Raw genomic sequence first — 13,387 nt, 5'->3', positions numbered from 1 at the left:
TGTGCATTGTTATTTAACTATGACTTGTCTGTGGTTTTAGCTGCTGCAGCAGTGGAAGTGAACGAAACCGTGCAGTCTGTGTTGGCCTCACTTCCAAATGTTTAATTGACATTAACAGCCGCCTCATTTGACTCAGGACTTTTCTCTTCACAGATGAAGAAGGTTGTTTACAGCAAAACTATAGTCGGCTGGCCCCAGGTGAGGGTCAGTGTTGACTTTCAGTTGCAGCAGAAGCGAGGCCAAGTCTTCTACTCATGCAGGCTGGGAAGGTACAGATGGCTCTGAGTCACCAGGAACTGAGAAATAAATAATAAATTGACATGTCAAAGAAAAGGGAAAAAATATCAAAACAGTTCACACCTAAATCAATGTGAAAAAAACAAACAAGAAAGGTGCTGTAAGCTTTTGTTACCACCAGGGGGCACTAAGGATTTGCACTCTCCATTTTCACACTTTTTTTTAACTCGGCAGCACAGATCAAAAACGTGTACATTTACTCATCCTCCTGGCACATTTTACTTCAGTGTCATCTTTCACAAAAGATATATTAATAAAAGAGCCAGCAAAAGCTTACAGCACCTGGTATTCCCAGGCGGTCTCCCATCCAAGTACTGACCAGGCCCGACCCTGCTTAGCTTCCGAGATCAGACGAGATCGGGCGTGTTCAGGGTGGTATGGCCGTAAGCGAGGAACCAAGCGCGACACAGACAATTTATATGACACCAAGAAGCGAGAGCTGTGCATTTTGTTTCTATGTTGTTTTTCATTGTCGCCAGCATTTTTTCATCGCTACACCTAACATTACGCTGCTGTCAGTCTTGGCGTCTCTTCCACTAAGTTTACAAACATCATATAGGAATTCCCTCTGTGAAAACAACTAACTAGACGACAATTGTTCACTGAAACGTTTGAGAAAACCGTCTTCAAAAATTCAAAGTTGGGAATAACAGGTGCTGTGAGCTTTTGCTACCACCAGGGGCACTTACGATTTGCACTTTGCATTTTCACACTTTTTAACTCAACACGGGCATAAACTTGTACATTTACTCATCCTCCTGGCACATTTTGCTTCAGTGTCGTCTTTCACAAAAGATGCGTTAATAAAAGAGCCAGCAAAAGCTTACAGCACCTGGTATTCCCAGGCGGTCTCCCATCCAAGTACTGACCAGGCCCGACCCTGCTTAGCTTCCGAGATCAGACGAGATCGGGCGTGTTCAGGGTGGTATGGCCGTAAGCGAAGGACTAACAGCGACACAGACAATTTATATGACACCAAGAAGCGATGGAACTCCATCTTAAATTACACACGGAACTAAACACTAGTTCTAGACTAAACACTAGTCTAGAAATTCTACACAACATGTAAATATTTTTGGAAATTCCTTCCGATATATCTTTTGATATTTTTAGACAGACACCTTTATGGTGTGAGCAAATAATTGCAAAGTATCGACAAAAATATGAAAAACAATGTAAGGGAACCGCGCTAAACAGCCGTAAGTTTTTACCCACCAGCAGGGGGCACTAACCACTTTTACACTGCATTTTCACTCTTCCCTTAGCCAAGCCTGCACACACAAAAAGAACACTCACCTAAATTGCACATACGTCTGGCTTTGCTTCTATGTCATCTTTCATCCACCAACATTTTTAAGATGCTGTAAATCAAGGCATGTCTTCCACCAAGCTAGAAAACCTCATTGTGGCATTCCCTCTGTCAAAAAGAAAGGCCATGAGAAAATCTAACTAATAATTGTTTTTACTCCTTTTGCATCCAACTCTTTTAAAGAACTGAAATATGGAAGTTCACTGTTCCTTGTACTTCTGTCACTTTCCGTAACAGCAAGTGTGCGCATACAAAACATTCCCGGGGGCTATACGTGCACAATTTATTTGTTCTGGGAAAGTACAGTTAGTAATAAATGTACTGTTTTATTTACTCATTATTTAGTACAAATACTCTAATTTTTTTTCACTACTTTGTCAAACTGCAATATATGTATGTATAATGTTAATGTTTTGTTAATGTTGTCTATTTATCGTGTCCAGTCTTCTGAGCAGTGCTAGAAATGTGTTGCGATTCTAGCCGGCTCTCGTTTTGAGACCAAAAATAAGTCTGGCAGATTTAGATATGACATTATTTTACATTCAACCAAGAAGATGGTATCTAAAGACAATTTTTAACAGAAAATATTGAACTTTTAACTTTACTTTCATTCCAAAAAAATGGCATAAAGAAAAATAAATATTCACATCCTTCTCAATAATCAATGGAAAATTATTTACTGGCATTATGGCAATCAGTCTTATGGTTTCTGAGTTGCATATTTCACAGGTGTGGTATGAAAACTGTCTCTTGTGTTCCTTAGGGGTTTTTTTTGTCAGAAGAACAGTCACTGAGTTCATTGTGTTTTTTGTCAGCTTCATCAGTCTGATAGTCGGGTGACAGATTCATAAAAAGGAAGAGAAAGTGTACAAACAGTCAGCATGTTCTCTGTGGTTTGCAGTGATTGCTACTACAAATTGACTATTGAATAAAACTCATAACCATGTGAGCTTAGATGAAATGAAAGGGAAAAAAAGCACTTTGTAACCATCTGGCCTTTTAAAAATGTGACAAAATGACCCAATCGTGAGCCAAAAACTGTTGTATTCATAGCTACATCAGCTTTGCGCAGTTCAAATTGTTGTTCTTTAAATTGCATTTAACACTTTTTAAAAATGTATTTAATTTTCAAGCAGGTATGTCGTTTTTGACTGGACCGTTTCATTAATTTATTTTAATGATTCTGTTAAGCCATATTTCAAAAGCGATTTCTCTCTTCATTAATTAAGCCATCTCATTCATTTGAATTATTATTATTATTATTATTATTATTATTATTATTTTATTATTATTATTATTATTATTTATTATTATTTCTTTAATTAAAGTTATTTCAGTAACCATGTTTGTCATTAAAGAGGGGTACCAACAATTTTGTTCTCATGTGTAAATTTTGTTTATTTTTATTGCACAAGGCTTGAAACACTTGTCGGAAAATTTAGTCTCACTGACCAGGAGACTTTCTTCCACACGTTCACTGTTCCCTACACAGCTTGCAAGCGACTTATATGGCTTTCTTCTTCCTACTTCTTTATGTAGTAAGACTAATGATGTCTTGAGATTCTGAGCGTGAATTCTGTGCATCTAAAAGTATTCCTGGCATCAAATATTCTTAATTCAGCTGGTTGACAGTTTTTATTCTGTGGCTTTAGGGGAAGGGGTGAATGCAAATGCACACCACACCTTTCACATTTTTATTTGTAAAGGATATAATATCCTTTATTGTCACAGTGGGTAAATCAAAAGGAAATACAAGCATGCTATTCAAATTAAGGTAAAAATACAAAAATGAATAAGAGAATTTACATCACAAAAATTATACTATATTGCTATTACAAAGACAATACTCCAATAAAGAAATGTGAAACTACTTCTGAGTAGGGACATTAAAAAAAATTACAAATGTGCATAAAAAAACAACTGAATAAAAAACTGCAAATAAAGCAGGGATGTGAACATCAAGCATTCTGGCACCATATTTTCCCCTCTCCTTCACAGCTACATGCTACTTTATGTTGCTTAAATTTTGGTGTTATAACAAGTATAAAAAGTTTGAGGTGTGAAAACATTGCTAAGAATTGTCCGTTTATGAAGGTTTCATTACCACACAAAACAAGTGATGGTTGATTTTGGCGCCCTCTAGTGGTTACATCGAAGTTGCTCAGATAGATTGAGAAAAGCCGACTTTAGGTCAATTTACATATTTCTATTTCATTATCAAGATAAAGATTCACATTATTGTTAATGTGCTTTAATCAGTGAGGAAGATAACACAAGGAAGCGAACCTCATTTCATTTTAAAGAGGAAGGAGCGGAAGGCCACAGTTAGTCAGCAGGGTCACATGAGCTGCGTTCATGTGACCGACTCACGTGTTCACAGCGATAAATAGGACCAGACCTACAGTAAAACAACAGGCAGAGACTGGAGGGTCGAACTGGGCCGAAGGTGACACCAAAAAACCATCAATAAGCGACAGGTAGGTTCTTGTTTCTTACATTGAAGCTTCTAAGAAAATGGGTTGCTACGAAAATAAGTGGTTAGATAAACCACATTTCACAAAAATACTGCTAAAACTACACAGCTAACTTGGTTACGCTCTTTTTTTTCAAATTAAAGTCAAAGATCGGGTGAAAAGACATAAATCTTTGGATTAAATTTTTTGTCTTGATTTGCACGTTTTTAACCGCAGTTACTTGTTAGCTGTACCCTTCGAGGTAACATGAAGCAGGTGGTGCAAATAGTTCAAACATGGGCCCTGATATATATACTTGTGTAGTAATGTGGATTTAAAAAAACAAACAAAAAAAAAGAAAGAAGAAAAGTGGTGCAGAAAAGCTGCATTCCCTTTCCACACAAAGGAGCACAGCAGCAATACGGTTATGAAACCTGACACTGAAGTCAGTAGAAGGAAATGGAAAATAAACCGTTTTATAAGAAGGCCCAGACAAAATGGCTTATGTCAAATCTAAATGTTACAGAAGGGGATCAAACACCTGACGGACTTCGGCTAAATAACCCTCAGTTTAAAGTAAAATCATTTAATGTAACGGTAAAAAAAATAAATTCATAAGTTGATTATAAAATGGCTGTTTGCCCTCAGTTCTCAGGTTTTATTGTCAGTGAGTTTCTGATAAGAGCCTGTGGTGTTTTGCCAATCTCTCGCCTTGTTTGCTCTCACAGAGAGGGAATGTTATGAAACATTAATTTACTCCACCTATTCATCACCATAAAAGCTGGTACAGCCCTAAATGACCCAGTTAAAGGGACCAGCTGAACTTTACTGTAAAATCAAACTCATACTTGTCTTAGTTTATCCCCTTTAGAACAATGTGCCATGGTCTGTTTTTTTGATTTTTCAGTTTGGCTGTTTAACTGCACTAAAATTCACAAAAATGAAATAAGTTTGACATGGATAAGCGTCTGATTACCTCACATAAGGCTAGGGCTGGACAAAAAAATCAATATATATTGCGATAGACATGTGACTAACATCAATAGAACGACTGATGAAATAATCATTGAACTCTGATCCAGAACCGCACAGCATTCTGGGGGATTTAGGCAGAGGAAAGGCTTTAGCTGCCCAACTTCTCACACCCAGCTGAGCAAAGTTGGTGGAATCAACTAACTCATGCACTCTTTGGTTACCTAGCAACGCCATCACTTCTTGGTTGCCTAGCAGCAACCTTTAGAGTAACTGGCACAGCAGCAGTTTAAGTTTTGCCACCGTGTCTCATAATGGCTTAAAAATAAACAACCGCATGGAGTAAAAACTGGATAAGAGGGAAGGTCACACCACCAGTTCGACAGCATTTCAAACTAGTGGTGAACTAATCAATTAAAACAGAGAACTAATCAATAACTATCTATCGACTGCTATGGAATGCTTATCATGAAACGTTTTGCAGCCCTACTCTAAGCTAAGATCAGTTAGCTAGGTTTTCCGTTTAGACAGCATAAGTGGAAAAACCCTCTGAGGGCTTCAGAGACCCTGTTTGAGGTTGAGCCATCATCAGTACTGGAAAGATTTTTGGAAAGGTCATCAGTCATTTCTGGGGCCTGATCTGCTGCTGACTCATGAAGTTATGATGTGATCTTAAACCTCTTGATGGGGGTGAAAAAAAGTCTCATCCCTCTAACCTAAGAGTTGTGACTGAGGGGAGCTGTTTGTGCATTCTGCAGTGACTCGGCAGCTTTTTCTCAGTCAGACTGTCTGGAGCTTGAAAGCAAGCTATGAAGTTTTAATTGCTTTTGAGAAGTGAGAATGCAGATGGGCAGAGCTGGCGTTTCACTTCCCCTAAATCGCACTGGAACTGTTTTTAATTTGAACCGTTTCTTAAAATAAATCAGAAGATTCCTCAATAGGAGTCAAAGGCAAGCAAGTATACCTGTATACAAGGTTTGTTATTTAAAGCGAATAACTAATAAGGTTTATAATAATCTTTGCTTATTCCTTATTAATATCCTATGCTGTTTGCTGATTATTATGATCACTAGCAGTTCTTCCCATTCTTAGCGCTTACACTTTTTAAAAAAGGGGAAACTTTTTTTCTGCTTCTCTTTTGGTGACAGTAACTCATGATCATCTGTCATGTGATTCATTACTAGTTTCTCAAGAATTTCTAGATTTAAAACTTACAGGAAGGATGGATGCCCAAACACGTGTTTGTGGTGAGAGAGAGAGACTTTCCAAGAGGAACAAAGTGTTTTAAAAAAAAAAAAAATGAAAGGAATCTGCTTTTATCTTGCACCACAAACTATACTTTTGTTTTTTAGCTGGACTTCTTTCATCTTCTGGTTACCTTTAGTAAACCATATTTATGACCCATTTCTTAAAACATTTGTATTTGCGTAATATAAACAGTATCTGCAGACTTGAGTTAGGATGGGCACTTATAGTACCTTTTATCAAAGGTATTTTCTTGTAATATTTTTTGTTGGCTCAATACATTTCAGTTAAAGATGTTAAATTAAAAACTGACTGTATTATTGGAAATATTATTTGTAAAATTTTCTAAACTGAAAAAATATCAGGAAATTCAAAAATATGATTGATGCAGCTACCCTGTGCAGTTTGATGATATAAATCACATTTCTTTAAGTGGGTGGCGTCCTTAAGAGCAGTTTGTATGACTTTTTTTTTTTTTTTTATCACATTATTTCCACAAAATATAACAATAAAATACTAGGTCCATACCACCCAGCCCTAGACATGAATTCACCCCTCCAAGTGTTCTGGTTTGTATTTTCCACATCTTGCATTTGGTTTCGATCATGTTTAGTGATGCGGTTTGTTAACATTGTAGGAGGCTTGACTGAGAACAGTGCTGGTGCTTTATCCTTGTACTTGTATCTCCGCAAGGTGTGGGAATGTCTAATCTGCCGTAACATTTTGCTGAACTAGCAGCTTTAGGAGTGTCTCTAAGAGGGAAACATTGTGCATCCAGGTGCAACATTTTCATGGGAATTTCACCAAAAAATGCAAACACTTTAGTCATGGAGTAAAAAGCTTGAAAATGTTAGTTTTTTTTTTTTTTCCCCTTTTTCATTTTTTTTCTTGTTGTGTGTGTTGGGCAGAATGTTGTGTGCAACTCTCCTGGCGCTGGCTGCCAGCTTGTCTGTGAGCCTGGCCAGACCCCACATCCGTCCTCTGTCCAGTGAAATGGTCAACTACATCAATAAGCTCAATACAACCTGGAAGGTGAGTTTATTCTTGTTTTTCCTCCAGAATCCTGTGAATGTTTTACTAATTCGTACTTCCACTCTGCAGGCTGGCCACAGCTTCCGCGATGTTGACTACGCCTATGTCAAAAACCTCTGCGGCACTCTGCTTAAGGGACCTAAGCTGCCCATCATGTAAGTCTCACAAGGTCAATATAAATGTAATATTTCTAGATGCGATGCATTTATAAAATCCAATTGAACTATTTGCATTTTCAACTTCTACCTTCAGTATTTTGATGCTTTTTTGAACCAAGCATGCCAGTTCATCATGGAGCATTAGAAAGAAAATGATCATGGCTTAAGAAAAAAATCTTTGTAGATGCCCCGAAAATAAAATCCAGTTAACCAGTTGTGTTTAGAGGTACAGCTATGTGTCATCTATGTTTAAACTGAATACAAGAGACCAAATCTCAACCATTTCTGATGTAGACTAAAAACACTGTTTATATCAAAACTGTCATGTTGTGGGGATGCTTTTGTCCATCAGTGATGGGAATACTGGTGAGCTTAATAGATCAATGGAGGGGAATAGAAAAGGGACCTATTGCGCAAAATTTACATTTTGCACGTTTTTACTCTCCCAGTTTGGTCTCGACTGCCTCTGTAAACGACTCAAGCATTTAGAAAAAACACCAAGCCGTTTTCTGACAATAAATTTATGATTTTGTTGTCTGGAAAACTAGCCATTTCAAAATCAAAATTCAATTTAATTCAAAAATTTTATTGAATGTTAAGTCACATTCAACGGGCACTCTGTCGTTACCTAGCAACAACGGAGTCCTGTTCCCTAGCAACACAAGCTGAGTTCCAGGATGTTGGTCAGCTGGTTTTACTGCTGTATGCTCTGTACAATGGCTGCTGGAAAAGAGAAGTGTTTTGTTATTGACTTGCAATTCAGAAACCACTTGCTGCCATTTTCCCAGGAGTACAAACGTTGAGCTGTAGGGCAGCAGCAGCTTATTTGGATTTAAAGTGACAGGAGGCCCTAAAACATCTCAAGAAGCTCAAAACAGGCAGAACTGAGCAGACCAACATCTCATTATCTAAGGGGCTTGAGCCATTTTGCCAAAAATAAGTTAACATTTCTCGATATTAATGGTTCTACTTGCTCAAAGTAATATGTTACAGCTTCTGCTGATTTACAAACCTGTTGAGTAAATGGTTTCATGGGGTAACGCTCACACCAGTCGTACGTCTCTTCAGGGTTCAGTATGCAGAAGGCATGAAGCTGCCAGCAGAATTTGATTCCAGAGAGCAGTGGCCCAACTGTCCCACCCTGAGGGAGATCAGAGACCAGGGCTCCTGTGGATCCTGCTGGGTGAGGAAAACTCATCGCTAAATTATAAATGCAAATTCAGCGTCCACTTTTTTTACATTTTTTATGAAACTTTGAACACTTTTATTGTAATTCTCATGCCATGTGGTGTTTCTGCTTTTAGGCGTTTGGTGCAGCAGAGGCCATCTCTGACCGTATCTGCATTCACACCAATGGAAAAGTCAGTGTGGAGATCTCCGCTCAGGATCTGCTCACCTGCTGCGACAGCTGTGGAATGGGGTAGGTCCTTCAAAGTTTGTCCTCCTTTAGACATAATTATGATTTTTATTAGCTTGGTCAGTGACTAAACCCATGATTTAAACCCAAGTGTTATCATTGTGACAAGCACAATGATAACACTTGGTTACAAAGTATAAAGCTAATCTTAAGTGGATAGTGTATGAATAATCCTTTAAAAACACTTTTTTGTCAAGGTAACTTGTGTTTTAAGTTTGTATAACTCCAAAATGAGTTGCAGTTTCTGAACTTGATGCAAGATAATTGCTGGAAGAAAACTTAAAGACAGAGGCTGAATGTGTGCACCTACAGAGATTGTGATTAATTTATATTTCGTTTTTTGTTTAAGATGTAATGGTGGCTACCCTCCAAATGCTTGGGACTTCTGGACCACAAATGGACTGGTGACTGGAGGGCTCTACAACTCTCATATTGGTAAGTTTATTTACACAAGTGTCCTTTATTTTTTTTTGAAATTATAAATAAGTCAAAGGATATAATATTATCTTGCAATGTTGAATGCCAGCATAATGATTCAAATTATTATTGTTGTGATTTTGAATGCTTATATCCAAACTGTCTTGTTGTTTTGGCTCAGGATGGCATAAATGCACCAAATTCCATTGTTTTGTTGTTTTTATTTAAATATACATTTTGAATTGGTGTCAGTGGTGCAGATGGTTTATACTTTCTTGACAAAATCTTCTTCTAAAAAGCATTTATTTTTTATTTTAAAGTTTTAAAAATCATAGCAGATTCTTTGTTTCTGCTTATTTATAAAGGACTTTAAGTTTCAGAATTTATAAACAGACTGTCACCTTTTGACAAGGTCTGTGTATGGCTGTTTTGTGCCCTGTATCGTTTCTCACTAAATTTATGCTTTGGTGTGCAATCAGTGTCTGATTAAAATCTCTCCAACAGTGTTTCTCAGCTTTCAGTTTTGGGATGCTAAAACTGAAAGCTTTGTGGTAAAACTTGAGTCGTGTTTCTTGCAGGTTGCAGACCGTACACCATCGAACCCTGTGAACACCACGTCAACGGCAGCAGACCTCCCTGCACTGGGGAGGGCGGCGACACACCCAAGTGTGTTGCACAGTGCGAGACTGGATACACACCAAGCTATGAAAATGACAAACACTATGGTAAGAATGCTGCAGAGCAGTTCAGATGAGCATGAGAACTGATCTGGATGTTTACATACTTGCTGCTGATTGTTTAGCAAAATCAGTCATTCAGGACGCATTTAATGACAGTAAGATGTGAAGATTTAATTATGCTGCTGTTTAAATATGGCTTGTTTGAAAGAACTATTTAAAGGGAACATATTATGCAAAATTTACTTTTTGCATGCGTTTCTTTTTATTTGGATCTCAACTGTTTCTAAAAACAACCCAACTGCTTCAAACCCTCGGCTGTTTTCTTTTTGACAAAAACGTTCATGTTTTTTGACGTCTGGAGAAAGATGTTTCAAAAACCTCTCAACTGTTGAGTCACATTCAACATGCACTGTGCTGTTACCTAGCAACCCAAGCTCAGCCCCATCACTTAGCAACCAAAGCTGAGCTCCTGCATGTTTGGTCAGTTAATATTATTCCTGTATGTGCTGTTCAATGGCTGCTGGAAAAGACAAGTGTTTTGTTGTTGACTTGCAAATTAGAAACCACTTGCTGCATTCTTGTTGTTTGTGCAGGAGGCTCCACTTCCGCTTTTCAAAGATGTACAGTAGTATAATTATCCAACTGTTTGCAACCATTTTCACGTGCGAGTGGCCAGTAGGAGCTTATTCAATTTAATTAAAGAGACAGGAGGCCCTAAAACGGCTCATTCTGAAAGCAGTCAAAATGGGCAGAACTGACCTCAATAAAATCGTATTACCCAAGAATGATTTTGTGTGGTAGTAAACTCTAACACCAAACCTGTTTAAACCTGCAGCATCCAACTTAAAAAAAAAACATTTTACATGCGTATTAAAACTTTTTCTGTCCTTAACATGAGACCAATAATCTCTGAAAAAAATAATCGATCTCCTCTGCCTCCTCCCTGCTCTGCATAATTACTCTGCTTAGTCAGAAACAGCCACTCAGAACTAGCAGTAATCAGCTAGTCGCCAGGCTATCAGGAAGTTTTCATTCAGTAACTCAAGATTGTTTATTGTAATGGATCCTGTATTTGCTTTTGAATGTTAGGTTTTATACTTGAATTTTTTTGGCAATGTTGAGAGGTTTTATTTTGGCTCTTTACATTATTTAGCCTCTTCAGAGCCTTCATATGTTATCAGTCTGTTAAAGATGGTATTACCGATGGCAGTACAATTTGCACAATGCCTGTTTTGTTTTTTTTCTTGGAAAAAGTTATTAAAAACAAGTTTTTGTCTAAATTAAGGTGAATTCATGGTTCCTTTTTCCACATGATAATTATGTGATCAGTATCGGTGATCGGCCCTCATGGGTGATCGGAATCGGCAGGAAAAAAACCTGATCGGCACATCTCTACCTTAGACCTTTTCTAACCTGTTCAAGGCAGCATAATGGGTGACCTTTAAGAATCATCACTATGGGACACGTACAGAATTTTAACCTGAAGTATTTTGCAGGTGAAACATCTTACGGCCTACCATCAGATGAAGATCAGATCAAATCAGAGATTTACAAGAACGGACCTGTAGAGGGAGCGTTTACAGTCTACGAAGATTTCCCTTCCTACAAGTCTGGTAAGAAAAGCATCATAAAATACTCACAAATATAATCTCAGCAGACCACAGATAGGTGAAATGGTAACTGCTCCTGATTCCCTTACTGCATTTCTTCTGTTCTCCTCAGGTGTGTATCAGCATGTGTCAGGAACTGCTTTGGGAGGACATGCCATTAAGATCCTGGGCTGGGGAAAGGAAAATGGTGTTCCTTACTGGCTCTGTGCAAACTCCTGGAACACTGACTGGGGTGATAATGGTGAGCAGGAAATTACTACCATTAACTAAATGGCACTAGGCTCCAGTGTTTTAACATTTTGATAATGCGTCAAACTGAAAACGCACCAGGGCAAAAACCTAGTCTGGACACCAGTTTTATAGATCTAGCATGATTATAAATGTGTGTCTATTCTAATTAACCCTCATATCGCCTGAATCTTTAACCCACACAAAGCTGTGACCTAATGTATGCTTTCACTCAGTTCAAGAGCCTCCATTAATTTCTCGTTTTGTACTGAACATTAAATATACTAAATTCACTTTATCGCTTTAATTTTCAGGATACTTTAAAATCCTTCGTGGATCAAATCACTGTGGCATTGAGTCCGAGATCGTGGCTGGAATCCCCAAGTAAAACCCAAGGTAAGCTCAGTAATGACTGAGTGACTATTTAAAAGGAAAATGTTGTGTTAAATATGACTTCATGAAGTTTGTTTCTACTTCCAGGTTTTATGCTGCGTCACCCCCAGAGGGCGCCACACTCCACTGTCATTGAACAAAGTATACTTCTGCACAGCATGGCATTTGAGGAGGGGAATTCAAACTCCCGTAGCTTTTAAGTGAATTTTCAGATTGGAGACAAGACAAACTGTTGCACACAATTACATTTTTTTTTCTATGTTGGTCTGTTTTAGGACACTCCCATATTTTACTTCTTTTTTTTTTCTTTTAATTGCTTGGAAAGCAGATGTCTCGCTGTAAAGACGAAACAATTCTTGTGTTGCACCGATGAAAATTGAGGACCATTTTTTTAGATCAATGCAGCATCAAACTGAATGGCGTTTTTAAAAGCACCCCAATGAGCAGAGCTGTTTCTCAGAACACATTTCATCATGCAATGACCCTTGATACTTTTTTTTTTTAAAGGACAAATTATACTCTACTACCGACTGTCATAATGTACTGCCTGTAATAGGTGCCTGTTATTTTTAAGCATTTTAAAAGTAGATTACAATGAGATGGAGTGAAAGTGAAGTTTTTACTGCCAATATGATCAAATGCTGGGAATTGTTCATTTGAATTTATTAAATGAATCTTTTGTTGCCAGTATTGTGGTTCTCATTTTGTACTTCTATATTTATATTTTAGACAGATTTTTAAACCCTCGTAAGACCGTTTACTAGAAAGACATTTTACTCTTTAGAGATGTGTATGTCTTTCACTTAAATCAACAAGAACATTTAAAGTGATGTGCATTAGATATTGATTTAGTCTTCATTTATTGCATATTTTGGCTCATTATAGCTGTTTCATAATGAACTTGACTAACACAACGGATTTCATTAAAGCTTCAAGTTTTTGAAATGGACCATATGTACAAATTTGCACCAAAATTGATTTGATGTCCAAGGAGGTAGAAACGTTTCCTCTACTTGAGGGAAAATATCCCTGAACTTATTTTTAATACATAATGTTTATTCTACCTGGTTGATCTCTGAATGTCACAGCAGGCTCTGTAGTTAGAAGATTATATTAAAACACCAAAGATTGTGTACAAACAAGAAGTTTCACTTTAATACTGTAGGTTTATTTACA

General features: G+C 37.5%; 1 protein-coding gene and 2 non-coding genes across 3 annotated transcripts; 1 reads left to right on the top strand and 2 right to left on the bottom strand.

Moving 5' to 3' along the window:
* Positions 1-567: 567 nt before the first annotated feature.
* Positions 568-686, bottom strand: LOC145551227 (5S ribosomal RNA). Its single transcript, XR_014087066.1, has one exon. It is a non-coding gene; the product is annotated as a 5S ribosomal RNA (ribosomal RNA).
* Positions 687-1,117: 431 nt separating this feature from the next.
* LOC145551219 (5S ribosomal RNA) lies at positions 1,118-1,236 on the bottom strand. Its single transcript, XR_014087059.1, has one exon. It is a non-coding gene; the product is annotated as a 5S ribosomal RNA (ribosomal RNA).
* Positions 1,237-3,991: 2,755 nt separating this feature from the next.
* Positions 3,992-12,901, top strand: LOC103461591 (cathepsin B-like). The gene is made up of 11 exons (XM_081605281.1): positions 3,992-4,083; positions 7,185-7,308; positions 7,378-7,463; positions 8,535-8,649; positions 8,771-8,886; positions 9,233-9,318; positions 9,879-10,025; positions 11,477-11,593; positions 11,703-11,831; positions 12,133-12,214; positions 12,299-12,901. Exons 2-10 carry the CDS (start codon positions 7,186-7,188, stop codon positions 12,204-12,206), a joined length of 993 nt encoding a protein of 330 aa, XP_081461407.1. The 5' UTR covers positions 3,992-4,083; position 7,185; the 3' UTR covers positions 12,207-12,214; positions 12,299-12,901.
* Positions 12,902-13,387: the final 486 nt, after the last annotated feature.

Source organism: Poecilia reticulata, chromosome 3 (genome assembly GCF_904066995.2).
Source record: "Poecilia reticulata chromosome 3, P_reticulata-male-v2, whole genome shotgun sequence".
Classification (NCBI taxonomy): Eukaryota; Metazoa; Chordata; class Actinopteri; order Cyprinodontiformes; family Poeciliidae; genus Poecilia; species Poecilia reticulata.
This window is presented reverse-complemented; position numbering and strand designations above follow the sequence as displayed.

Coding starts and splice junctions, on each gene's coding strand:
- LOC103461591 (XM_081605281.1), top strand. CDS start 7,186: ATGTTGTGTGCAACTCTCCTGGCGCTGGCTGCCAGCTTGTCTGTGAGC. Junction 8,887..9,232: donor TGCGACAGCTGTGGAATGGG/GTAGGTCCTTCA, acceptor TTTTTGTTTAAG/ATGTAATGGTGGCTACCCTC. Junction 11,594..11,702: donor TTTCCCTTCCTACAAGTCTG/GTAAGAAAAGCA, acceptor TGTTCTCCTCAG/GTGTGTATCAGCATGTGTCA.